The sequence below is a fragment of the Tachyglossus aculeatus genome, chromosome 7 (genome assembly GCF_015852505.1).
Source record: "Tachyglossus aculeatus isolate mTacAcu1 chromosome 7, mTacAcu1.pri, whole genome shotgun sequence".
NCBI lineage: Eukaryota > Metazoa > Chordata > Mammalia > Monotremata > Tachyglossidae > Tachyglossus > Tachyglossus aculeatus.
Window position 1 is genome coordinate 50,001,440 of NC_052072.1, and position 26,455 is coordinate 50,027,894.

At 44.9% G+C, this 26,455-nt stretch overlaps 2 protein-coding genes and 1 non-coding gene across 5 annotated transcripts in view; 2 read left to right on the forward strand and 1 right to left on the reverse strand.

Annotated features, from left to right (window-relative positions):
• Positions 1-2,572: 2,572 nt before the first annotated feature.
• Positions 2,573-2,710, forward strand: LOC119931196. The gene has a single exon (XR_005452052.1). It is a non-coding gene; the product is annotated as a small nucleolar RNA SNORA7 (small nucleolar RNA).
• Positions 2,711-23,511: 20,801 nt separating this feature from the next.
• Positions 23,512-25,086, reverse strand: LOC119930472 (extensin-like). Its single transcript, XM_038748799.1, has one exon. The coding sequence runs from the start codon at positions 25,084-25,086 to the stop codon at positions 23,512-23,514; it is 1,575 nt and encodes a 524-aa protein (XP_038604727.1).
• The window catches only part of PCNT (pericentrin), a 95,785-nt gene continuing 94,324 nt past the window's right edge, over positions 24,995-26,455 (forward strand). For all 3 annotated transcript variants that reach the window (XM_038749359.1, XM_038749361.1, XM_038749360.1), the window contains exon 1: positions 24,995-25,128. The gene's annotated coding sequence lies outside the window, so the exon portion shown is untranslated. The remainder of the gene's footprint in view (positions 25,129-26,455) is intronic.

Here is a 26,455-nt window from a genome sequence, read left to right on the forward strand (position 1 = left end):
ACGGTCTCAATCCCCATTTTACAGATGACGTAACTGAGGGCCAGAGAAGTGAAGTGATGATGGTGATGGTGATGATGGTATTTGTTAAGCGCTTACTATGTGCCAGGCACTGTTCTAAGCGCTGGGGTAGATACAGGGTAATCAGGTTGTACCACGTGGGGCTCACAGCCTTAATCCCCATTTTACAGATGAGGTAATTGAGGCACAGAGAAGTGAAGTAACTTGCCCAAGGTCACCCAGCAGACAAGTGGTGGAGCCGGGATTAGAACTCATGACTTTCTGACTCCCAGGCTGGTGCTCTTTCCACTAAACTACATTCAGCACTTGATATTCACCCCACCCTCAGTCCCACAGCACTTATATACTCTGCCTTTTCCCTTATCTATAATGTCATTTCCCCGTCATTTATTTTAATGTCTGCTTCCCACCTACACCGTAAGCTTCCTGTGGGTAGGAATCCTTTCCTCCACTTCTATTGAGTTGTACTCTCCCGAGAGGTTAGTACAGCGCTCCGCACACAGTAAATGCTCAATAAATAGCATTGATTGATTGGCTCATTGATTTTGTTCAATTGCTTTTCAAAGAAAGTCCGGCAACTCTTCTGGCATTACAAGTCACATTTCACAGGCAGAACGAAGACAGTTCTCTTCAACATAGTGTTGGGAAACCTTAAAGTTTGAAAAAATACATGTCATAAAAAATAAGGGAATAAGGGAAGAAGGAATCTCTTCTCTCTAAATGTTTGGGAATCTATGGGACCATCACATAAATGGGAAGCAATTTGGCTGAGTGGAAAGAGCATTTGAAAAAATACGTGTCATAAAAAATAAGGGAATAAGGGAAGAAGGAATCTCTTCTCTCTAAATGTTTGGGAATCTATGGGACCATCACATAAATGGGAAGCAACTTGGCTGAGTGGAAAGAGCATTTGAAAAAATACATGTCATAAAAAATAAGGGAATAAGGGAAGAAGGAATCTCTTCTCTCCAAATGTTTGGGAATCTATGGGACCATCACATAAATGGGAAGCAACTTGGGTTAGTGGAAAGAGCACGGGCTGAGGAGTCAGAAGTCGTGGGTTCTAATCCCGGCTCCACCACTCGTCAGCCGTGTAGACTTCGGGCAAGTCACTTAACTTCTCTGTGGCTCAGTTGCCTCATCTGTAAAATGGGGATTAAGACTGTGAGCCCCACCTGGGACAACCTGATCACCTTGTATCTCCCTCAGTGCTTAGAACAGTGCTTGGCACATAGGAAGCACTTAACAAATGCCATTATCATTACTATTATTATTATCCTTTTACTGTTTGTCCCTGCTCACAAAATGCTAAAGCAGCTGACAGCCTTCAGTTTTCTCACTGATGGAGATAATTTGCTCCGATGAAAGGAAATTGCCTTATACCTCTCAGTACAATATTTGAAGATACTGACTGAAGTTTAAAATATTATTGTTAAAAATACTCTATTCTGCTCTAAGATGCTTAAGAAAGTAGAGAAGGATTGTGGATTTCCAACAGTGACATTATTTGTAGGGCTCTGGAGGTTTAATGAGCTGGGATAATTAAAAAAAAAATAGAGCATCTGATTTTTTTAAGGGAAGAAATGAAATTGACCTGGCTTAATTATTTTTTTTCTATTTTTGGACCTGTACCTCAGAATCTCTCTATGATTTGGAAATTCTACTGTATAGATTCTTCTTTACGAGGGGTGGGGGAACACAGAAGGGCAAGAGATTGAGAGGAAATAATTTATCTTTGTTCAGTTTTGGCCTTTAAGTATGCCTTGGTTAAGATAACCTTCTAAATGGTGATGGTTTCTTCCTTCAAGACTGACAAAACCTATCAGTCTGTCCCCTCCGTTAGCTTCATTTCTTTTTTTTTTTTGACCTGTCAGTATACCAGAATGAACCTCCTAATAAATTGGTTCCTTGGATATGATTCTTAACCTGCATTCCAGAAAGGCAAAGGTCAATTAAGAAGAGTCTGCAGAAAGAGGTTTTGTATTTGAAATGAATTTATTTCAGATTGGGGAGAGATCTGACCGTCAACATCAAAACAAACTGGGCACTGAATAGGAAGAAAAAACAGGCTTTTATATATTAAGATTCCTCATGTCCTCCTTCAGTCTGATTATTTTGTGGCCTTGCTACGTTTTCCTTACATATCTCTCCCTCTACTATTTTTCTGCATTCTTGCGCAGCTTTTTCACTTCCGACAAGGAAAAGCAAAAGGCCACAGTCCGCATTCGCCGGAAAAGGCGTCGAAGAGGAAGGGCTCGGCTGTCCATGCGCCTGACGAGGAAGTGAGCACGCTAGAAATCCACGTCCGGGGGACGGTCTCTCCCGAAAACTAGGCCGGACTTGCAGGAAACGATCAGATCCTACAGATGATGAACTTGAGGCGAAGGTAAACTTACTTAGCGCTTGCTGTTTTTTCCATTTAAACCTTTCATAGCAATTACTTTCACTGTGGTACTTTGTCAGATCAGAATTTGATCTATTCTTGGTAGCGTCATAGAAGAGTGAATGCTTCAGTATCGTCAAAGGAAAATTGTACAGAATAAATGTGTTTTAGATCCTCTCGGGATCGTACCTGGAGAGTTTCCAGGATGCTACCAGTCTCGACTTTGGGAGGGAGAGTCAAGCAGAGGCCTGTCCATCCCATTCCTATCTTGGTCAGTGGCTAGTGAGTGGAAGGCAATCCGCTACAAGTCAGGACTCCCCTGTGCTGGGCAGCCGCGGCAAGGGAGAGAGTCGAGGGCAGAGACTCAAATTTACTGCACGGAAGGAAGCAGTGGTAAACCCCTTCTGTATTTTTACCAAGAAAACTGTATGGATACACTACCACAACAAATGAAGATGGAAGAGATGTGTCTGTAGTGCCGCTATGGGTCAGAGACGACTCCACAGCTTAAGGCAAGACAAGTTTTTTAAACCCAGGTTGTGTAAACTGTTTCAGGAAACTCTGGGTTCAGTTCTTCGGAACTATAGCTCAATTACTCTATTGCTTTCAGTAATATTCAATATAGCAGTACTACTCTACTACTTTCTGTTTCAGGAATCAGGTAGATTTTTGGAAATTTGTATTCTGATCATCATCCACCTATTCCTCTAATAATAATTATGGTATTTGTGAAGCGCTTCCTATGTGCCAAGCGCTGTTCTACATTAGTAGGCCAGGATTTGATTGGGAAGATTAGGGGCTCTGTTTTGGACATGTGTCTGTGGGACATCCAAGTAGAGATGTCCTGAAGGCAGGAGGAAAGTGAGACCGCAGGGAAGGAGAGAAGTCAGGGCTGGAGATGTTGATTTGGGAATCATTCACACAGAGATGTTAGTTGAAGCCATTGGAGTGAATGAGTTTGCAAACGGGACAGGGTGTCCAATCCAATTTGCTTGTATCCACCCCAGTGCTTAGTACAGTGCCTGGCATATAGTAAGTGCTTAACAAATACCATTATTATTGTTATTATTGTTGTTAAAGAGAGTGGGTGTAGATGGAGAATAGAAGGGGACCCACAACTGAGCCTTGAGGGACTTCTACAGTAACAGGGAGGGAGGCAGGAGAGAAGCTCATGAAAGAGACTGAAAGGAGGAGAACCAGGAGAGGACAGTGTCAGTGAAAACAAGGTTAGGTAATTATAACAATGATGACATTTGTTAAGCACTTACTATGTGTACAGATTTATTACTCTATTTTACTTTTACATATTTACTAGTCTATTTATTTTGTCAATGATGTGCATCTAGCTTTGCTTCTATTTATTCTGATGACTTGACACCTGACCACATGTTATGTTTTGTTTTGTTTTATTGTCTGTGTCCCCCTTCTAGACTGTGAGCCCACTGTTGGGTAGGGACCGTCTCTATATGTTGCCAACTTGTACTTCCCAAGCGCTTAGTACAGTGCTCTGCACACAGTAAGCGCTCAATAAATACGATTGAATGAATGAATGAATGTGCCAAGCACTGTCCTAAGCACTGTTCTATGCTAATGTTTGCAAGAAAAGGAAGTGGTCCGCAGTATCAAAGGGAGATGAAAGATGGAGGAGGAGTAGAATGAAGTAGAGCTAGAGATCATGGGTGACCTTTGAGAGGGCAGTTTCCATGGAGTGAAGGGGGCAAAAAACAGATTGAAAGGGGTCAAGGAGAGAATTGGAGGCAAGGAAATGGAGGTAGTGGGTATAGATAAGTCGCTCAAGAGGTTTGGAGAGGGATGGTAAGAGGCAGTTGGGGCAGCAACTGGAGGGAACTGTGGGATCATTGGAGGGTTTTCTAGGATGGGGAGACAGGATCATGTTTGAAAGCAGTGGGGAAGAAGCCACTGGAGAGAGAACAATTGAAGATGGAGGTCAAGGAAGGAAGAAGTAAGGGGGCAGTCGTTTTCATAAGGTAAAAATAATAATGATAGTATTTGTTAAGCACTTACTATATGAAAGACACTGTATTAAGTGCTGGGGTGGATACAAGGAAATCAGGCTGGACACAGTCCCTGTCCCATGTGGGGCTCACAGTTTCAATCCCTGTTTTACGGATGAGGTAACTGAGGCCCAGAGAAGTGAAGTGACTTGTCCAAGGTCACACAGCAGACAGGTGGCAGAGCCAGGATTTGAACCCATGAACTCTGACTCCAAAGCCCATGCTCTTTCCACCGAGCCACGCTGCCAATTAATACAGGGGTTCGATCAGTGGTATTTATTAAGCACTTCCTCAGTGCAGAGCACTGTACTACGCACTTGCGAGAGTACAAAACACCAGAGTTGGTAGACATTTTCCTTGTCCACAGAGGTAGGAATTGAATAGAGCTTAAAAGCATGTTAAATCATTATAGACCTTCAGATTACCTTTTACTATCAGAGTCATTGCTGAGTAAAAATTAGCTTTAGTTGTATAGACATTAGACTCAAGCTCATCGTGGGCAGGGCATGTGTCTGTTACGTTGTCATATTGTACTTAGTACAGTGCTCTGCATACAGTAAGTGCTCAATAAATATGATTGACCGAAATAAGAAAAAGGGTGAAGAGCATATCCATGAGGACGTCACCTGTCTGGAAATGTAATTATTTGGATTCTTAATTCATATGTAAACTGCTTCCATTTTCATTTACTTTGTAACATTTTACTTTTTAGACTTTCCAAGATGAAGAAAATCCACTTGCCCTAATGGAAAAAAGTAAAAATGTTCCACAGGAGCAAAATCCAAGTATTCTATTAAATGGGAGAAATATCTCCGAGAAAACGTCACTTCACAGATGAGCCAGTCCTGAATCTACTTGGAGCAAACTTTATGACAGTTTGAAAAAAGTGTCTGAGTAGTCTCAGACTACCCTGCGGCCACCCATGACAGTATCAAGGTTCAGAAGAAAGGGCCCAAATTTCCCATTAATGATTCCAGAATTCCCGATGTGAGTTTTGTGGCTCCAAGACCAATGGTTTTGACTATAAAGTGAAATCCTGATGATATAATGTAAACACTTGGAGGAAGTTTTATCTTGTGCCCATTCAGGCCTAAAGGCACTCTATTTCAAAAAATTATACTACAAAACCCCAACTTATCCTGTAGAGACGGGGCCAATATCTTCTGAATTAAGACTTCGGGGAAATATAATTTTAAAATGAAAGTGTCTCAGTCAATTTGAAGGAGCATTGGTACACTGAAGAATTCAAGCACATCACAAAAAATCAGATGCTTAGAAGCAGCTTGAAGGTCTTGGATTTGAGTCACAGACAAGAAATAATAAAAATCAAGAAACTGTTTCATGAAGAATTGAATATAAAATAACAGAGGAAAGTTGAAGGGGAAAAAACTTCTACAAAATTTGATTTGCAGAATTTGATTTAAATGATATTTGTGACTTTTAGACAGGTTCAGAAAACTTGAAAATCAAGTGGAAAACTTTCAGAGAAAATATATCAGAATTGGAAGTAATAAGAATGTTATAAAACACAATGATTTCATGCACCATCACAGACTGAGGAAACGGAAATCTATATATGGAAAGGAAAATTTGAATAAAGAGATAGGAAATGCACCTCTTCCATCCAAGAATCAAAAGCGGTTCCATGAGACTGAAAACACCAAAGGTGTATGACTAGATAAAACTGGATGAAGAAATAGCTGCCTATAATACGAAGTTAAGATCTTTGGGATAGGAAGGAAAAAATGTCCAATTCAGACCGATTAACTCAAGGAGCATTAGAGGAATGATTGCACTGGGTCCGTCAAGAAAGAGTTTCAGGAGTTTTGAAAGTGGACAGGTTGATTCAGCAGCAGAAGACAGAAATTTAAAGATTTAAATTAGTAGGAACAAGGAAATTTAATGTGCAACTCCTCTAAATGCACACAGTGGAATCTGTTGTTTGAATGGTGATGCAGACAATGGAAAAGCGACTGTTCTCAACAAAAAGATCAAATACTTATGCCAGAATCTCTTGAGTTATTTCAACGAGGAAAAAAAGCCTGACAGAATAAATGTGATATCACATTTGGATGAACAAACATATTTAAGCACTTATCCTGAGGGACTCAAGGTATATTTTAAATGGAAGCCAAATATTTGACAAATGCAAAAGAAGACGATGCTTTATTCTAAATTTGTTATGGGTAATCACTCAGTAAATAGGTGAAGATATGATTTGCCTGGAAAATGGATGCATTAATTGATTGGCTCAGTGTAAAAAGTGTGTCATTAAAAATGTTTTCCAGGAGATCCAGGAATCCCATAAATGTCATATATGGCTTTGAATTATGTAATTTGAACTGCACAAGGAGATGACATAACAGACTTGTGAAGGAAGCGCTCAGAGACTTGAGAGAAAAATAGAATGTGAAAATAAAAAAGTCATGCAAAAAGTGAAGATCAAGCTACAGTTGTAGAAGAATTATTGGATTGAAACTTTCCCTTCCCAGGTCTTTGAAGGAAATGAGAATAGACTTAATAATATTTGTTGAGTACTTAATGGTTACTTAATGATTATTCGAGTACTTGAGTACACTGAAATAAGCTCTAGGGGGAAACAAGATAATTAGGTCCAAGGTGCTCACATTCCAAGTGGGAGGGAGAACAAGTATCGAATCCCTATGTTATAGGAGAGGAAACTGAGTCACAGAGAAGTTAAGTGACTTGCTCAAAGTCACACAGCTGAAGCAAAGTCAGGATTAGAACCCAGGTCCACTCATATCTGCGCCCTTGCTCCTTCCACTAGGCCACATTGCTTCTCATGAAGTAAAAGAGGGAAAAATTATTGTCATAATTGAGAGACAGAGAACATCTGTTGAGAGGCGTTCAAGAGACGATCTTGAAGAAGTGTGGTCTAGTGGATAGAGCAACGGCCTGGGGGGCAGAGGGACCTGAGTTCTACCCCAGCTCTGCCACTCGTCCGCTACCTGACCTTGGGCGAGTCACTTAACTTCTCTCTGCCTCGGTTCCCTCATCTATCAGTTGGGGATTAAGACCGGGAGCCCCATGTGGAACGTGGATTGTGTCCAACCTGATTAGCACGTATCTACCCCGGTGCTTAGAATACAGAGTAAACACTCAGTACCATTCAAACTGAACAAAACAAAACATAACGATAATCTTGGTCAACTGGGAAGTGCAGTCCTCTTTGGAGAACTGATTAGCCGCTTGAAAAAGTTGCTAGTAAAGTACAGAAACTAGATACACTTGAATCCGAGAATGTAATCTAAGAACCATGATAAACTGTTACAATAAAAGGCAGTTTAGAAGACAGTTTGTCTACTGAAGGGTAAACCGAGGTTTGACTGCGACTATGACTTCCTGCAGGGTCTGGAATAGCCCCTGAGGCTTTTTGCTTCGTAGGTGCTGTGGCGAACCAGCACGGAGAAGACGGTTTAAGACCCTTATAATCCTTCTGTGTGCTTTGTACTAGCCGAAGGAATCTCAGGGCACAGCTCACACTTGAGGTGACTGTGAAGTACTTGGGCTGGGATTAAGCTGTGATTTGGATGCATCTCCTAATCTCAGTCTCAGAAATGGTGCGTTGATTTGGAGATTCCAACTGGGTCAGATGAACCCTGGAGAGACCTCGTTTCAGCCCACAATCACTGAAAACCCATAGCCAACTTGAAACCTTGGGGCGGTCCTGCCATTTCAGTTGGATCTCTGGGCTTTTCTTCTCCGCCCTGGCTCAAGGGGGGAATGCTGAATCTGGGACAGGGCAGAGCAGGGGCTGAGTTTGGGATTGGACCCGGCTTAGCCGATCCGGATTTTTGCTCGAAGATTCCAGGGTCGCTATGTGAGCTCCGTGGGCCCTGCCGTGATCCGTCTCACCAGGCCTGGAGACGGGGCAGTGCACGGAGTGGGGAGGAAGGAAGAAAACCCAGCCCCTCCTCAGTGCCATACTTCCATCTCTGCCCACTGGCCAAGGGGTGTGCTAGTCCCCTGGATCCACCCAGAAATCCATGGATCCAAGGATCCATGGCCCAGTCCCTGGAAACCCACCCTTCCCCTGTCTTGCCCATCTCTGCTTGCTCCTCTGGTCTCTTTGGAGTGCTGGGAATGGGTCCAACTGTGAGGGGAGGAGGGGAAAAGTGGAAGCAAAGGAACCAGGGAAGAAAGGAGAAGGGACAAGGCGAGAAGAGAAGGTGAGAAGAGGCTGCCACACTCCCTGTTCCTTCTTGCTCCTTAGCCACCTGGGATCCAGCCTACTACCCCTGTCATCTACTTCTCCCGACAATTCCAATTATCTGGCCACACAAGTGCCACACATATTGTTCCAAGTTCTATCATTCTGCTGCCGCTGTCTTAAACAGTGACCTGGATGGACCACTGATTTGACTCAAGTAATGGCATCGCTATATTTCTCCATTCTAAACATATTTATGTTGACTGCCATCTCTCCTTTTCCTCCCCGTTACCTTTTAAATTCCTTGTAAGCGGGAACTATCTCTGTTCATTATCTGTACCTCAAGAGCTTGCTTAGTTCAGTTCTGTGCTGTGCATTTTGTTGGCACTGGACAAATACTTGTTAAACAACTAAATAGATCACTTCATTAAGAATCAGAAAATCTTATTAGATGAAAAATTGGATTCCAAGGATCATCATCAATCGTATTTATTGAGCGTTTACTATGTGCAGAGCACTGTACTAAGCGCTTGGGAAGTACAAGTTGGCAACATATAGAGACAGTCCCTACCCAACAGTGGGCTCACAGTCTAAAGATAAGAATCAGGAGCAAGTTTAACATCATAGCTAGAAAAAAACTCCTTAAACTCCATTTGTGACACTGATTATGTGCTTGTGGTTTCACCTCAAGTGAACCTGAGATCTGACTAATTTCATTTCTTTTTGTGTTTGATGAAACAATTTATCCATTACCTCTTAGGAATGCTTTAAGGAAGTTGGACTTACCAAAAAAAAAAATTTGCCAAGTGGTTGCTTGCAATCCTTTTTTACAACTAAGATTAAAATGTGCTGTAAAAGTTCACATCAACAAGAGTTTTTTGCAGTAAAGGTGATGTAATTGTTTCAATCAAACAACAGCATTTATTGAGCACTTACCGTGTGCAGAGCACTAAACCAAGTGTTTGGGAGAGGATAATAGAAAAAAGTTGGTAGATAGGTTCTCTGCCCACAGTGAGTTTAGACTCTAGAGGGGGAGACTGACATTACTATAGATTAATAACTTAGAATAAATAATTTATAGATATGTATACCTGAAACAGTATATTTTTCTTTGATCGTAGAATAATATTTTCTTTAGCATCTGTGCAGTTTCACCAATATTTTATTTTTATAGCAACGTTTTCCCAAAGAGCTTAAAGCAGTCTCTCACATCCTCATGATATCTTGACAGTGTTGGAAAGGGAAGGCTTTATACTTAAAGAAGCTGAGGAACAGTCTAAGTAACTTCCCATGATAGCAGTAACTAGTACAATCCAAAGCCAGATTCATTCTTTCATTCAATCGTATTTATTGAGCGCTTACTGTGTGCAGAGCACTGTACTAAGTGCTTGGGAAGTCCAAGTTGGCAACATATAGAGAAGGTCCCCACCCAACAGCGGGCTCACAGTCTAGAAAGGGGAGACAGACAACAAAACAAAACATATTAAGAAAATAAAATTGCTAGCCTGGGGTTCTTTCATCTACATGGTGCCATTTCCCATATAAGTGTACATTTGCAGTTCATTTCACTTTGCAACCTTGAAACGGAAAGAACAACTCAATTCTATTTTCAGGATTTACCCAAGCTGCTTTCCTTTCCCTTAACTATTAATAGTGAACAGGGAGTGGCCGGGTGGGATGAGAAGCATGACTCAGGCCCTGAGAGTGGGATTGTTACAAATATAATTCAGTATAAAATGATTACCTGAAGGATACTTGATCCAAACAGACTGATTATCCAAAAGACAAGCTCAGAAAACCAACCCCCCCACGAAAACCCTCAGATGAACCCATAAAATTGGGAGCAACTCTTTCCAAGATAATCCAAACTTAATTTTATTAGATTGCTTGAATTTTTAATTGAACTAATCTAAGTCTCAGTCTAAATGATGCTGATCCAAACAGATGATTTGGTTCGTTTTTCATGGGGAAGCAAATATAAGTTACAAGGCTTCCACAAACATTGCAGCTTACATACATTAACTCTATACTTGAAGAACACACTAGAATAATTTGTTTAATAATGATTGGTAAAATAAACTTAAAATAATTGAACTGCAAATTATTAAAGTGTTTAATTAGTTTTTAATTTTTAATAGTTCATTTATTTATTTAATTTGTTTTTAATTTAAAGAATAGCTTAATTTAAAGTATAAAAAGTTGCTGCACTCAAATCTGCAATATTAGTATTTGAATAAGGGTAATGGATGCTGATTATTTGTAGAAACTACATACTTCTAGCAAAACTTCAATGTGGTGTTACCTTAAAGGAATGCTACAAAGATTCTCAGGCCCCAAAGTTTAAAACTGGAAATATTTTAAACACATTTTTACTTCCTTCCAATCCTGCTAAATTCCCAGAAATGATTCTTTCCAAAATCCAGCTATGCTCCTGAGTGCTTTTACTATGGAAAATTTTAAATAATAATAATAATGTTGGCATTTGTTAAGCGCTTACTATGTGCAAAGCACTGTTCTAAGCGCTTGGGGGATACAAAGTGATCAGGTTGTCCCACGTGGGGCTCACAGTCTTAATCCCCATTTTACAGATGAGGTAACTGAGGCTCAGAGAAGTTAAGTGACTTGCCCAAGGTCACACAGCAGACATGTGGCGGAGCCGGGATTCGAACCCAGATTTTTACTTTTGCACAACAGGTGTCGTTGCTTAGAACAGTGGTTTGGCACATACTAGGTATTTAACAGATACCATCATTATTCTTATTATATGCTCCACTCTGTTGAATTAGTTGTTATTGTTGCATGCTCTAATTTTTTATTCCTTCAATTGTATTTACTGAGCGCTTACTGTGTGCAGAGCACTGTTCTAAGCGCTTGGGAAGTATAAGTCGGCAACATATAGAGATGGTCCCTACCCAACAACAGGCTCACAGTCTAGAAATTTTTATGATATTTATTGTGCGCTTACTCTGTGCAGAGCATTGTACTAAACACTTGGGAGAGTACAACACAGCAGAGTTGGTAGACACATTCCCTGCCCACATAAGTTTACAGGCCAAAGGGAGAGACAGACATTCATAAAAATAAATCATTTATAGATAAATACGTTAAGTGCTGTGGGCTAAGAGTGGGGTGAACACCAAAGGTGCAAAGAGTAAAGACTTAAGTGTGTTGATGATGCAGAAGGGAGGAGAAGTCAGGGAAAAGAGGGTTTAATCGGGGAAAGCCACTTAAAGGAGATTTGACCTTAATAAGGCCTTGAGGGTGGATAGAGGGGTGGTCTGGCAGTGTTTTGGAATTTGTTTTTACAATCATCTAGACTTCTAGATTGTAAGCCCACTGTTGGGCAGGGACTGTCTCTATATATTGCCAACTTGTCCTTCCCGAGCGCTCAGTACAGTTCTCTGCACACAGTAAGCGCTCAATAAATACGACTGACTGAATGAAGTCATCTGTGCTCTGTGTTTTCATTTCTGGCAGGGAATGTGTCCGTTATATTGTTGTGTTGTACACTCCCAAGCGGTTGGTACAGTGCCCTGCGCACGGTAAGCTCTCAAGAAATACGATTTAATGACTGATTGATTACACAATTTAGATAGGATTCCATGAAAGTTCTGTTTTAAGGAGCGTTCCTCCACAATCTCGGAGTAAAAATGGTCCGCAAGTCAACGCAAATGGGTTCGGTGTAGGTTGTGTGCGTATGTGTGCTGTTGGTCAAGGAAAGATGCAGCTAAAATTCCCAATTTCTTGCCTCAGCCCTACCGTATACTGCACGGTACAATCAATCCATCAATCAATCAATCAATCAATCGTATTTATTGAGCGCTTACTATGTGCAGAGCACTGTACTAAGCGCTTGGGAAGTACAAATTGGCATCACATAGAGACAGTCCCTACCCAACAGTGGGCTCACAGTCTAAGAAGGGGAGACAGAGAACAGAACCAAACATACCAACAAAATAAAATAAGTAGGATAGAAATGTACAAGTAAAATAAATAAATAAATAAATAAATAGAGTAATAAATATGTAATAAATACAATCATGGCCTAGTGGATAGAGCTTGGGCCTGTGAGTCGGAAGGACCTGGGTTCTCATCCCAACTCTGCCCCTTGTCTGTTGTGTGGCCTTGGGCAAGTCACTTCACCTCTCCCTGCCTCAGTTACCTCAACTGCAAAATGGAGATAAAAGACTGGGAGCCATAGGTGGGACAAGGGCTGCGTCCAACTTGATTAACTTGAATCTAATCCCGGATCTGAGTAAAGTGCCTGACGCCCAGTAAGCGCGGAACAGATAGTATTTGTTTCTGTTTCTTTGTAGTGCCTGCAGTGCTCGGCAATTATTCTGAAATAATAATCAGGTACGAGGATGTAAAGCTTTTCTACTGACGGTGGACATGACAATAAGGAATTTGTATAGAAAAATGTCAGTTGTCACGTTCTCTTCCAACCATATAGCCCTGGAACCGTTCGTTCCCAATGAAACAATGAATACTAAAATGTGATTTTCCCATTATTCAAGAACACACCCACTGTGTTATAGCAGGTGACGGTACAGTGCTGTGCTACTTTAAATAACTAATGCTTGCCTATTTTAGCACGCTGTTCGAACAGCTGCAAGGATCTGGCAGGAACTGAAGATAACTCCTTTCAGTTGTCCAGCAGACTGAAGACGTGGAAATGCTATGCAAGTTTAGATCGAATCTGATCTGCCGGATTTTTAAAGAGTTTGAGTTAAAAATTGATTTTTAACGGTATTGTTCCGGTCGTTCCAATATATTATTTTATGTGAAAGTGAATAAGGAAGGTTATATAGAAATTGTTTTTAATATCGTTCAATCTGGGGTCATTTGGGGGGCAACTCTTGGGCCCTCACCACCCTCTCTGGCAGGAACAGTTGGATCTTCCCTTAGGGTTCTTCGCAGTGCTGGATCCCCCCACTCAAAAAACCTGAAAAATGCTTGCAAATGTGAGCGAAGAATGGTTTATTAAATGGCTTATTACATTTTAGCAGGATCACTACAGTGCACACCTCAACGTGCCAAAAGCAGAAGCAGTGTGGCTCAGTGGAAAGAGCCCGGGCTTTGGAGTCAGAGGTCGTGGGTTCAAATCCCGACTCTGCCAATTGCCAGCTATGTGACTTTGGGCAAATCACTTCACTTCTCTGTGCCTCAGTTACCTCATCTGTAAAGTGGGGATTAAGACTGTGAGCCCCCCATGGGGCAACCTGATCACCTTGTAACCTCCCCTGCGCTTAGAACAGAGCTTTGCACATAGTAAGCACTTAATAAATGCCATTATTGTTATTATTATTATTATTATTAAAAGGGACGCTATTGTTCCATAGTTATTGAGAAGCAGCATGGCGGTGGATAGACCAAGGGCCTGGGATTCAGAAGGACCTGTGTTCTAGTCCCGGCTCCACCACTTGTCTGCTGTGTGACCTTGGACAAGTCACTTCACTTCTCTGTGCCTCAGTTACCTCATCTGTAAAATGGGAATAAGATCGATTGTGAGTTCAATGAAGGACAGGGATTATAGTCCAAAACTCCGGTTGCCATTGCCAACTCTGTATCTCCCTTACCTTCATCCCTAGCCCACCTTCGGCATATTGTATTTCTTATCTCCAATCGTTAAACCTCCTTTCTTCCAAATCCCTTAGATACCTTGTAAAGGAAGCACCTCTGAAAGCATAATTAAGGGGCCTGGCATTTGTTAGGGAAGCAGTATGGCCTAGTGGAAAGATCACAGGTCTCAGATCTAATCCCGGCTCCGCGCCTGTCTGGAGTGTGACCTTGGGCAAGTAAGTTAATTTCTCTGGGCCTCAGTTTCCTCATCTGGTAAAATGTGGGTTGCATACATAATAATAATAGTGATATTTATTAAGCACTTACTGTGGGCCAGGCACTGTGCTAAGCCCTGGGGTGGATACAAGCAAATCAGGTTGGACTTATTTTATTTTGTTAGTATGTTTGGTTTTGTTCTCTGTCTCCCCCTTTTAGACTGTGAGCCCACTGTTGGGTAGGGACTGTCTCTATATGTTGCCAACTTGTACTTCCCAAGCGCTTAGTACAGTGCTCTGCACATAGTAAGCTCTCAATAAATACGATTGATGATGATGATGATGACACAGTCCCTGTCACCTGGCTACACACCTACTACGACGCAGTCCGCACACTTCGCTCCTCTGATGCTAACCTTTCCACTGTACCTTTGTCTCGTCTACAATTACTCTCCTCTGCTTCAAAGCCTTATTGAAGAAACACCTCCTCCAGGAGGCCTTCCCAGACTAAGCCCCCCCCCATTCCTCTTCTTCCACTCCCTTCTGCATCGCCCTGACTTGCTCCCATTGCACCCCTCCCAGCCCCACATCATTCATGTCTGTATCTGTCATTTATGTATTTATATTAATGTCCGTCTCCCCGCCTCTAAGTCACTGTGGGCAGGGAATTGTGTCTGCTTATTGTTGTATTGTACTCTCCCAAGCGCCTAGTACCATGCTCTGCACTCAGTAAATACTCAATAAAAACGAGCGACCCAATGAATGGATGCTCCCTGTGTGGCTCACAGTCTCAATCCCCATTTTACAGATGCGGTAAGTGAGGCACAGAGAAGTGAAATGACTTACCCAAGGTCCCACAGGAGCTGGGATTCCCTGCTCCATCCCCTACATCATGCTGCTTCTTATGTTCTCTCTCCTACTTAGACTGTGACCCCCATGCTTAGTACAGTGGTTATCATTTAGTAAGCACTTAACAAATAATAATAATAATAATGGCATTTGTTAAGCACTTACTATGTGCAAAGCACTGTTCTAAGCGCTGGGGTGATCAAGTTGTCCCACGTGGGGCTCACAGTCTTAATCCCCATGTTTACAGATGAGGTAACTGAGGCTCAGAGAAGTTAAGTGACTTGCCCAAGGTCACACAGCAGACTTGTGGTGGAGCCGGGATTCGAACCCAGGACCTCTGACTCCAAAGCCCATGCTCTTTCCACTGAGCCACCACCATTATTATTATTAGCCTGCCACACCAACACTTTCATTTTAAATCCACCTCCTGCATGGAGATCAGAGCTACAGAGAAACCGAGGTAGGTTTGAATCCTGCTTCTGAACCTGGGGTGAATTGTAGAAAAAAAAGGACTAAAACATTCCCTTTTCTCCGCAGTTCCGGACTTCAAGCAGGAACTGCCACAGTCAGATTTCAAATTTCTGCTTTTGGATATTGTGTGTGTATCCATTTCCAGGAGTCGTCCAAAAAAGTTTTAGGAGTCACGTCTAATGGGCATTTGCTCAATGAATAGGGAAGCTTTGGATTCTGTTCTTTTGTGATTTATGACTTTATTCCCTGTTTTATTTACAGTTGGATGGCCATTCTTGAAGGAAAACCTAAATGGTGATAAGGGAAAAACAACACGTATCAGGTGCCTCCAGTCCCATTCTTTAACCTAGATCGAAACAGACCTTGATAGGATGGCAGTTGAAGAATGCGCTCTGGTTTTGTAAACGGGAAAATGCCGTTACTAGGAGAAAGTAACTATTAGGAACCTTTGTTATTAAAAAAAAAATACCCCAAACTATGTATTAATCTAAATGAGATGAGGTAACTGAGGCACAGAGAAGTTAAATGGCTTGCCCAAGGTCACAAGCTGACAATAATAATAATAATAATGGCATTTATTAAGCACTTACTATGTGCGCAGCACTGTTCTAAGCACTGGGGTAGATTCAAGGTGTGTGACTTCAGGCAAGTCACTTAACTTCTCTGTGCCTCAGTTACCTCATCTGTAAAATGGGGATTAAGACTGTGAGCCCCTCTGTTGGACAAACTGATCACCTTGTAACCTCCCCAGTGCTTAGAATAATGATTTGCACATAGTAAGCACTTACTAAATACCATTATTATTATTATTATTATATTCAAAACATGTAAGGAATTAAAGATTCCATTAGTTAAGGAATATGGTGGAAAAACAGATAGCAGTGTGTGTATTGGACAGGGAGGGAAGAGAATGTAGAGACTGAAAAGCATTCCATACCCCCATAGACAGACGTAAAAGCAAGTAAGCTAATTAAAACTAGATGACGAGAGAGAAAAATGTAAATTGAAATGCTAAGGTACAAAGAAGATAAAAATTCCAGAGCTGTCCCAAGTTGTCCCACGTGGGGCTCACAGACTTAATCCCCATTTTCCAGATGAGGTAACTGAGGCACAGAGAAGTCAAGTGACTTGCCCAAGGTCATACAGCTATGTGGTAGAGCCGGGATTTGAACCCATGACCTCGGACTCCAAAGCCCGGACTCTTTCCACTGAGCCATGCTGCCCAGTCTCCCTCCCTCCAGTTTCTCCCCTCTCCTATACATACTTCGTTCTTGGAAAACGTTTAGTACGTGTTTACTATTCTTTTTATTTTGCTAACGATGTGCATCTAGGTTTAATTCTATTTGTTCTGACGATTTTGACACCTGTCTCCATGTTTTGTTTTGTTGTCTGTCTCCCCCTTCTAGACTGTGAGCCCGTTGTTGGGTAGGAACCGCCTCTATATGTTGCCGACTTGTACTTCCCAAGCGCTTAGTACAGTGCTCTGCACACAGTAAGCGCTCAATAAATACGACTGAATGAATGCCCCTGTTCTCTGGGGCCTACTGCTTCTTTCTGTGCATAAGGGGATACAGATGAAGGCCATATTATGGTGCTAAACACTGAAGTACTTTCCAAGCGCTTAGTACAGTGCTCTGCACAAGGTGCTCAATAAATACCATTGAATGACTGAAGTAGTAAGTGCTACTTTTCATGTACTCAGGTCTAAAATAAAGTTTTTAAAAAGTTAAGAAGTGAGAATCATTCATTCATGCGCGTGCTCCCCATGTGCAGAGCCCTGTACTGAGCACTTGAGCGAGCACAATATGCCTCGTGGCCTAATGGGCCTTGATGTCAGAAGGACCTGGGTTCTAATTCTGCCTTGACCCTCTGCTGGGTGACCTCGGGCTAGTCACTTTACTGTGCCTCAGTTACCTCGTCTATAAAATGGGATTTAAGACTGTGAGTCCTATTTGGGACATGGTCTGTGCCCAATCCGATATCTTCCATCTACTCCCAAAGTTTAATAGAATGGCTGGCACTTAGTAAGCGCTTAACAAACACCATTAAAAAAATACCATTATAAAATAAGTAGATTGGAGAATAAACATGGATGCGGTGTTACTGGGGAGGATAACCAAATGTTGTTTAAAGTGTAAACAGCTGTTAGGATTGCAAATTTCTGCCACTTTCATTCTTTTATTATTATTATTATTAATAATAATAATAATAATGAGTTCATTATGGTTTTACTTAAGCTTGTAAGTGCACCCAACATCCATAGTTCAGAAGCTTGGGATTCTGCAAAGATCTGGAGGGGGGGGCAACGACTTCTAATGACAAGGTGTTTGAAGATGGAGTCTTTGGAGGTATTTTTCTTTCCCTGAGGTGACCGCCCATCACTAAATTTTGTGTCCTTAAAATGTATCCTTAGGACAAATATCAGCGATTTACTGATCCTGTAGGATCAAACGCTTCGATGACTGGGCCACATGTATTTCCAGTACTTGACTAACTAAAATCCCTCTCCTATGACGCAGTGGAAATAACGGGAAGCAGCGTGGCCTAGTTGATAATAATAATGATGGTATCTGTTAAGCGCTTACTACATGCCAAGCACTGTTCTAAGCACTGGGATAGATCCAAGGTCATCAGGTTGACCCATGTGGGGCTCACAGTCTTCACCCCCATTTTACAGAGGAGGCAACCGAGGCCCAGAGAAGTTAGGTGACTTGTCCAAGTGCATCAGGGGATACAGATGAAGGCCACATTATGGTGCTAAACAGTGAAGTACTTTCCAAGCGCTTAGTACAGTGCTCTGCACAAAGTGCTCAATAAATACGATTGAATGACTGAAGTAGTAAGTGCTACTTTTCATGTACTCAGGTCTAAAATAAAGTTTTTAAAAAGTTAAGAAGTGAGAATCATTCATTCATGCGCGTGCTCCCCATGTGCAGAGCCCTGTACTGAGCACTTGAGCGAGCACAATACGCCACGTGGCCTAATGGGCCTTGATGTCAGAAGGACCTGGGTTCTAATTCTGCCTTGACCCTCTGCTGGGTGACCTTGGGCTAGTCACTTTACCGTGCCTCGGTTACCTCGTCTATAAAATGGGATTTAAGACTGTGAGTCCTATTTGGGACATGGTCTGTGCCCAATCCGATTATCTTCCATCTACTCCCAAAGTTTAATAGAATGGCTGGCACTTAGTAAGCGCTTAACAAACACCATTAAAAAAATACCATTATAAAATAAGTAGATTGGAGAATAAACATGGATGCGGTGTTACTGGGGATGATAACCAAATGTTGTTTAAAGTGTAAACGGCTGTTAGGATTGCAAATTTCTGCCACTTTCATTCTTTTATTATTATTATTATTAATAATAATAATAATAATGAGTTCATTATGGTTTTACTTAAGCTTGTAAGTGCACCCAACATCCATAGTTCAGAAGCTTGGGATTCTGCAAAGATCTGGAGGGGGGGCAACGACTTCTAATGACAAGGTGTTTGAAGATGGACTCTTTGGAGGCATTTTTCTTTCCCTGAGGTGACTGCCCATCACTAAATTTTGTGTCCTTAAAATGTATCCTTAAGACAAATATCAGCAATTTACTGATCCTGTAGGATCAAACGCTTCGATGACTGGGCCACATGCATTTCCAGTACTTGACTAATTAAAATCCCTCTCCTATGACGCAGTGGAAATAACGGGAAGCAGCGTGGCCTAGTTGATAATAATAATGATGGTATCTGTTAAGCGCTTACTACATGCCAAGCACTGTTCTAAGCACTGGGATAGATCCAAGGTCATCAGGTTGACCCATGTGGGGCTCACAGTCTTCACCCCCATTTTACAGAGGAGGCAACCGAGGCCCAGAGAAGTTAGGTGACTTGTCCAAGTGCATCAGGGGATACAGATGAAGGCCACATTATGGTGCTAAACAGTGAAGTACTTTCCAAGCGCTTAGTACAGTGCTCTGCACAAAGTGCTCAATAAATACGATTGAATGACTGAAGTAGTAAGTGCTACTTTTCATGTACTCAGGTCTAAAATAAAGTTTTTAAAAAGTTAAGAAGTGAGAATCATTCATTCATGCGCGTGCTCCCCATGTGCAGAGCCCTGTAATGAGCACTTGAGCGAGCACAATACGCCACGTGGCCTAATGGGCCTTGATGTCAGAAGGACCTGGGTTCTAATTCTGCCTTCACCCTCTGCTGGGTGACCTCGGGCTAGTCACTTTACTGTGCCTCGGTTACCTCGTCTATAAAATGGGATTTAAGACTGTGAGTCCTATTTGGGACATGGTCTGTGCCCAATCTATCTTCCATCTACTCCCAAAGTTTAATAGAATGGCTGGCACTTAGTAAGCGCTTAACAAACACCATTAAAAAAATACCATTATAAAACAAGTAGATTGGAGAATAAACATGGAAGTGGTGTTACTGGGGATGATAACCAAATGTTGTTTAAAGTGTAAACAGCTGTTAGGATTGCAAATTTCTGCCACTTTCATTCTTTTATTATTATTATTATTATTATTAACATTACAATATTAATTAATTAATTAATTATAATTAATAATAATAATAATAATAATAATAATGAGTTCATTATGGTTTTACTTAAGCTCGTAAGTGCACCCAACATCCATAGTTCAGAAGCTTGGGATTCTCCAAAGATCTGTGGGGGCCAACGACTTCTAATGACAAGGTGTTTAAAGATGGACTATTTGGAGGCATTTTTCTTTCCCTGAGGTGACTGCCCATCACTAAATTTTGTGTCCTTAAAATGTATCCTTAGGACAAATATCAGCGATTTACTGATCCCGTAGGATCAAACATTTCGATGACTGGGCCACATGCATTTCCAGTACTTGACTAACTAAAATCCCTCTCCTATGACGCAGTGGAAATAACGGGAAGCAGCGTGGCCTAGTTGATAATAATAATGATGGTATTTGTTCATTCAATCGTATTTATTGAGCGCTTACTGTGTGCAGAGTACTGTACTAAGCGCTTGGGAAGTACAAGTTGGCAACATATAGAGACGGTCCCTACCCAACAGCGGGCTCACAGTCTAGAAGGGGGAGACAGACAACAAAACATATTAACAAAATAAAATAGATAGAATAAATATGTCCAAATAAAATAAATAGGGTAATAAATGCGTACAAACATATCTACATATATAGAGGTGGTCCCCTGGGGGGAAAGCAGGGGTCCGCCGCTTACTACATGCCAAGCACTGTTCTAAGCACTGGGATAGATCCAAAGTCATCAAGTTGACCCATGCGGGGCTCACAGTCTTCACCCCCATTTTACAGATGAGGCAACCGAGGCCCATAGAAGTTAGGTGACTTGTCCAAGTGCATCAGGGGATACAGATGAAGGCCACATTATGGTGCTAAACAGTGAAGTACTTTCCAAGCGCTTAGTACAGTGCTCTGCACAGAGTGCTCAATAAATACGATTGAATGACTGAAGTAGTAAGTGCTACTTTTCATGTACTCAGGTCAAGTCAGCAGACACGCAGCAGAGCCGTGATTCGAACCCATGACCGTTGACTCCCAAGCCCGCGCTCTTGCCCCCAAGTCACGCTGCCTCTCGAGCAGGTCGGAAGGATGTGGGTTCCAATCCCACAAAGCCCCTGGCCCGCTGTGTGACCTTGGGTGAGTCACTTGACCCGTTTTTCCTTCGCTCCTCTGTAAAATGGTGGTTACGACTGTGAGTCCCATGGGGGACGAACCTGGTAGGTTTATATCTACCCCAGCGCCCTGGAGAAGCAGCGTGGCTTGGTGGCAAGAGCCCGGGCTTGGGAGTCAGAGGTCATGGGTTCGAATCCCACCTCTGCCCCTTTATCAGCTGTGTAATTCTGGGCAAGTGACTTCTGTCAAATTAGCTCTCTTCCTCCCTTCAAAGCCCTACTGAGAGCTCACCTCTTCCAGGAGGCCTTCCGGGCTGAGCCCCCCTTTTCCTCTCCTCCTCCTGCTCTTCCCCCTTCCCCACCCCACAGCACTTGTGTAGATTTGTAGTTATTTATTATTCTATTTTACTTGTACATATTTACTACTCTATTCATTTTATTAATGATGTACCTATAGCTATAATTCTATTTATTCTGACGGTATTGACACCTCCTTGTTTTTTGTTGTCTGTCTCCCCCTTCTAGACTGAGAGCCCGTTGTTGGGTAGAGACCGTCTCTAGATGTTGCCTAATTGTACTTCCCAAGCGCTTAGTATAGTGCTCTGCACACACAGTAAGCGCTTAATACGGTTGCATGCGTGAACTTCACTTCTCTGGGCCTCAGTTCCCTCATCTGTAAAATGGGGATGAAGACGGTGAGCCCCACGGGGGACAACCTGATGATCAGACTGAGCCCCCTCCTTCCTCTCCCCCTCCATCCCCTCCCCACAGCACCTGTATATATGTATATGTTTGTACGTATTTATTACTCTATTTATTTGTACATATTTATTCTATTTATTTTATTTTGTTAATTTGTTTTGTTCTCTTGTCTCCCCCTTCTAGACTGTGAGCCCACTGTTGGGTAGGGACCGCCTCTATATGTTGCCAACTTGTACTTCCCAAGCCCTTAGTACAGAAGCAGCGTGGCTCAATGGAAAGAGCTCGGGCTTGGGAGTCAGAGGTCATGGGTTCAAGTCCCGACTCTGCCAATTGTCAGCTGTGTGATCTTGGGCAAGTCACTTAACTTCTCTGGGCCTCAGTTACCTCATTTGTAAAATGGGGATTAAGGCTGTGAGCCCAATGTGGGACAACCTGATCACCTTGTTTTCTCCCCAGCGTTTAGAACAGTGCTTTGCACATAGTAAGCACTTAACAAATGCCATCATCATCATCATTACAGTGCTATGCACGCAGTAAGCCCTCAATAAATGCGATTGAATGAATGACCTTGGATCACCCTTAGCGCTTAGAACGGTGCTTGGCACGTAGTAAGCGCTTCATATCATCGTCGTTATTATTATTATGATTAAAAAGTGCGGTAAAACGGAGAGCCAAAGGAAGGAGAAGGCTGGTTGGGGGGTGGTCTGCGGCCTTTTCGTCCCCGTCTCCTCAGCCGGTTGGAATGGCCGCAGGGCCGCCCCTTCCCTTTCCCCTCCTGTTATCGATCAATCGTATTTATTGAGCGCTTTCTGTGTGCAGAGCACTGTACTAAGTGTTGTACTAAGCTGTTATCGACAAGTAGGGTGCAAAATAGGTTAACTCGGTGTAAATCGGCCGCAGGGCTCTTGTACCCAGGGTGGTGAGGTAGATAGGAAAAATGACTCAGAGACATAAGTTCAGATACAGCAGCAAAGAAGGAAAGCGGCTACCTGCCCGTTCACCTCCCGGGACAGGGACGAGTGACAAGCAGCCCCCATCCCAATATCGTTGTGTCTTTTATTGAGTTACAGCAACATGGGAGTGGAGTATTTGGAAATTTCAGGAATTCAATTGGGACCGGCAGGGGGTTACAAATTCTCTTCGTTCTCCTTTCCTATGGCCTTGTGCAAGATGTTGTTATTTGCCCTATGGCCTTGCATACATAGGTCTGTAAATTCTCGTTAATAGGGAGGCAAATTCTCTCTGTTCTCCGTTCCTACGGCCTTGTGCAAGATGTTGTTATTTGCCCTATGGCCTTGCATAGATAGGTCTGTAAATTCTCGTTAATAGGGAGGTAAATTCCCGTTAATAGGGAGGCAAATTCTCGTTAATAGGGAGGTAAATTCTTGTAATCTTCAGATGGGTGTTCCTTCGTGGCCTTGAAGGCATCTGTTGCAGCCTTGTTCTCTCGGCCTGCACAAATGGAGGGCTACTGTCAGCATCCACAAAATGGAGTCAGTCATGTCAAGCCCGCTGGTGGCCCACACTTCCCCTTCCCTTTCCCCCTCAGCCGCCCGCGCCCAACTGCCGCCTCAGGGTGGAGGCGGGAGGGAGAGGGAAAGGGCGGGAACGCCACGCGCCTGCGCGAAGGGGCGGGGCGAGGGGGCGAGGCGGCTGCGCAAAGGGGAGGGGTGAGGGGGCGAGGGCGCGAAGGGGCGGGGCCAGGGCGCGAGGCGCCTGCGCGAAGGGGAGGGGCGAGGGCGCGAGGGGGCGGGGCGAAGGCGCGAGGCGCCTGTGAGAAGGGGAGGGGTGAAGGTGCTAGAGCGCGAGGGGGCGGGGCCAGGGCGCGAGACGGCTGCGCGAAGGGGTGGGGCGAGAGCGCGAGGGGGAGGGGCGAAGGCGCGAGGCGGCTGCGCAAAGGGGCGGGGCGAGAGCGCGAGGCGGCTGCGTGAAGGGGAGGGGCGAGGGCGCGAGGCGGCTGCGCGAAGGGGCGGGGCGAGGGCGCGAGGCGGCCGCGTAAAGGGGAGGGGTGAGGCCGCGAGGCGGCTGCGCGAAGGGGCGGGGCGAGAGCGCAAGGCGGCTGCGCAAAGGGGCGGGGCGAGGGGGCGAGAGCACGAGGCGGCTGCGCGAAGGGGTGGGGCGAAGGCGTGAGGCGCCTGCGCGAAGGGGCGGGGCGAGGGGGCGGGACGGCTGCGCGAAGGGGCGGGGCGAGAGCGCGAGGCGCCTGCGCGAAGGGGCGGGGCGAGGGCGCGAGGCGGCCGCGCGAAGGGGCGGGGCGAGGGCGCGAGGCGACTGCGCGAAGGGGAGGGGCGAGAGCGCGAGGGGGAGGGGCGAAGGCGCGAGGCGGCTGCGCAAAGGGGAGGGGCGAGGGCGCGAAGGGGAGGGGCGAGGCGCCTGCGCGAAAGGGCGGGGCGAGAGCGCGAAGGGGAGGGGCGAGGGCGCGAGGCGGCTGCGCGAAGGGGAGGGGCGAGAGCGCGAGGGGGAGGGGCGAAGGCGCGAGGCGGCTGCGCAAAGGGGAGGGGTGAGGGCGCGAGGCGGCCAGGCGGCTGCGCGAAGGGGCGGGGCGAGGGGGCGGGACGGCCGCGCGAAGGGGCGGGGCGAGGGGGCGGGACGGCTGCGCGAAGGGGCGGGGCGAGGGCGCGAGGCGCCTGCGTGAAGGGGAGGGGTGAGGGCGCCAGGCGGCTGCCCAAAGGGGAGGGGCGAGGGCGCGAAGGGGAGGGGCGAGGCGCCTGCGCGAAAGGGCGGGGCGAGAGCGCGAAGGGGAGGGGCGAGGGCGCGAGGCGGCTGCGCGAAGGGGAGCGGCGAGGGCGCGAAGCGCCTGCGCGAAGGGGCGGGGCTCCTTTCTCCCCCTCCGTCCCTCCCATCTCGTCCCCGTCCGCTGAGGGGGAATCGGCCGCCGGGCTTTAGTTTTGTCCCGGGCTTCCCCCGCCCAGCTTCCCGCCCTTTCCCCCCCCCCCCCGCCCCGCGCCTCACAACCGCCCCCTCCCCGTCCGCCGCCGGTCCCCTTCCGCTCGCCCCTCGCTCCCTTTCCCTCAGACCTCGGCTTCATCCGCCCCGTCGGCCCTCGTTTTCCCGCCGCCCAGGCCGGTCGCATCCCAACGGATTCCTCCAGACCGGCGACACCGAGGAATTGCGGGTAAATCCTCCTCAGAATAATGACAATAATACTAATGTGGGCATTTGATCAATCCTTACTAGGTGCAAAGCACTGTCCTAAGCGCTGGGGAGGGGCACAGGTGGTCCCCTGTGGGGTTCACAGTCTTCATCCCCATTTTACAGATGAGGAAACCGAGGCTCGGTGAAAAGCGCTTACTAGGTGCAGAGCACTGTCCTAAGCGCTGGGGAGGGGGAAGCAAAGTGATCAGGTAGTCCCCTGTGGGGTTCACAGTCTTCATCCCCATTTTACAGATGAGGAAACCGAGGCTCAGGGAAGAGCGCTTACTAGGTGCAGAGCACTGTCCTAAGCGCTGGGGAGGGGGATGCAAAGTGATCAGGTGGTCCCCTGTGGGGTTCACAGTCTTCATCCCCATTTTACAGATGAGGAAACCGAGGCTCGGTGAAAAGCGCTTACTAGGTGCAGGGCACTGTCCTAAGCGCCGGAGAGGGGGATGCAAAGTGATCAGGTGGTCCCCTGTGGGGTTCACAGTCTTCATCCCCATTTTACAGATGAGGAAACCGAGGCTCGGTGAAAAGCGCTTACTAGGTGCAGAGCACTGTCCTAAGCGCTGGGGAGGGGGATGCAAAGTGATCAGGTGGTCCCCTGTGGGGTTCACAGTCTTCATCCCCATTTTACAGATGAGGAAACCGAGGCTCGGTGAAAAGCGCTTACTAGGTGCAGGGCACTGTCCTAAGCGCCGGAGAGGGGGATGCAAAGTGATCAGGTGGTCCCCTGTGGGGTTCACAGTCTTCATCCCCATTTTACAGATGAGGAAACCGAGGCTCAGGGAAGAGCGCTTACTAGGTGCAAAGCACTGTCCTAAGCGCTGGGGAGGGGGATGCAAAGTGGTCAGGTAGTCCCCTGTGGGGTTCACAGTCTTCATCCCCATTTTACAGATGAGGTCACCGAGGCTCAGGGAAAAGCGCTTACTAGGTGCAAAGCACTGTCCTAAGCGCTGGGGAGGGGGGTGCAAAGTGATCAGGCAGTCCCCTGTGGGGTTCACGGTCTTAAACTATTACTCTATTTATTTATTTATTACTCTATTTATTTTACTTGTACATATCTATCCTATTTATTTTATTTTGTTAGGATGCTTGGTTTTGTTCTCTGTCTCCCCCTTTTAGACTGTGAGCCCACTGTTGGGTAGGGACCGTCTCTAGATGTTGCCAATTTGTCCTTCCCAAGCGCTTAGTACAGTGCTCTGCACATGGTAAGCGCTCAATAAATGCGATTGATTGATTGATTAAACCCCATTTTACAGATGAGGTCACCGAGGCTCAGTGAAAAGCGCTTACTAGGTGCAGGG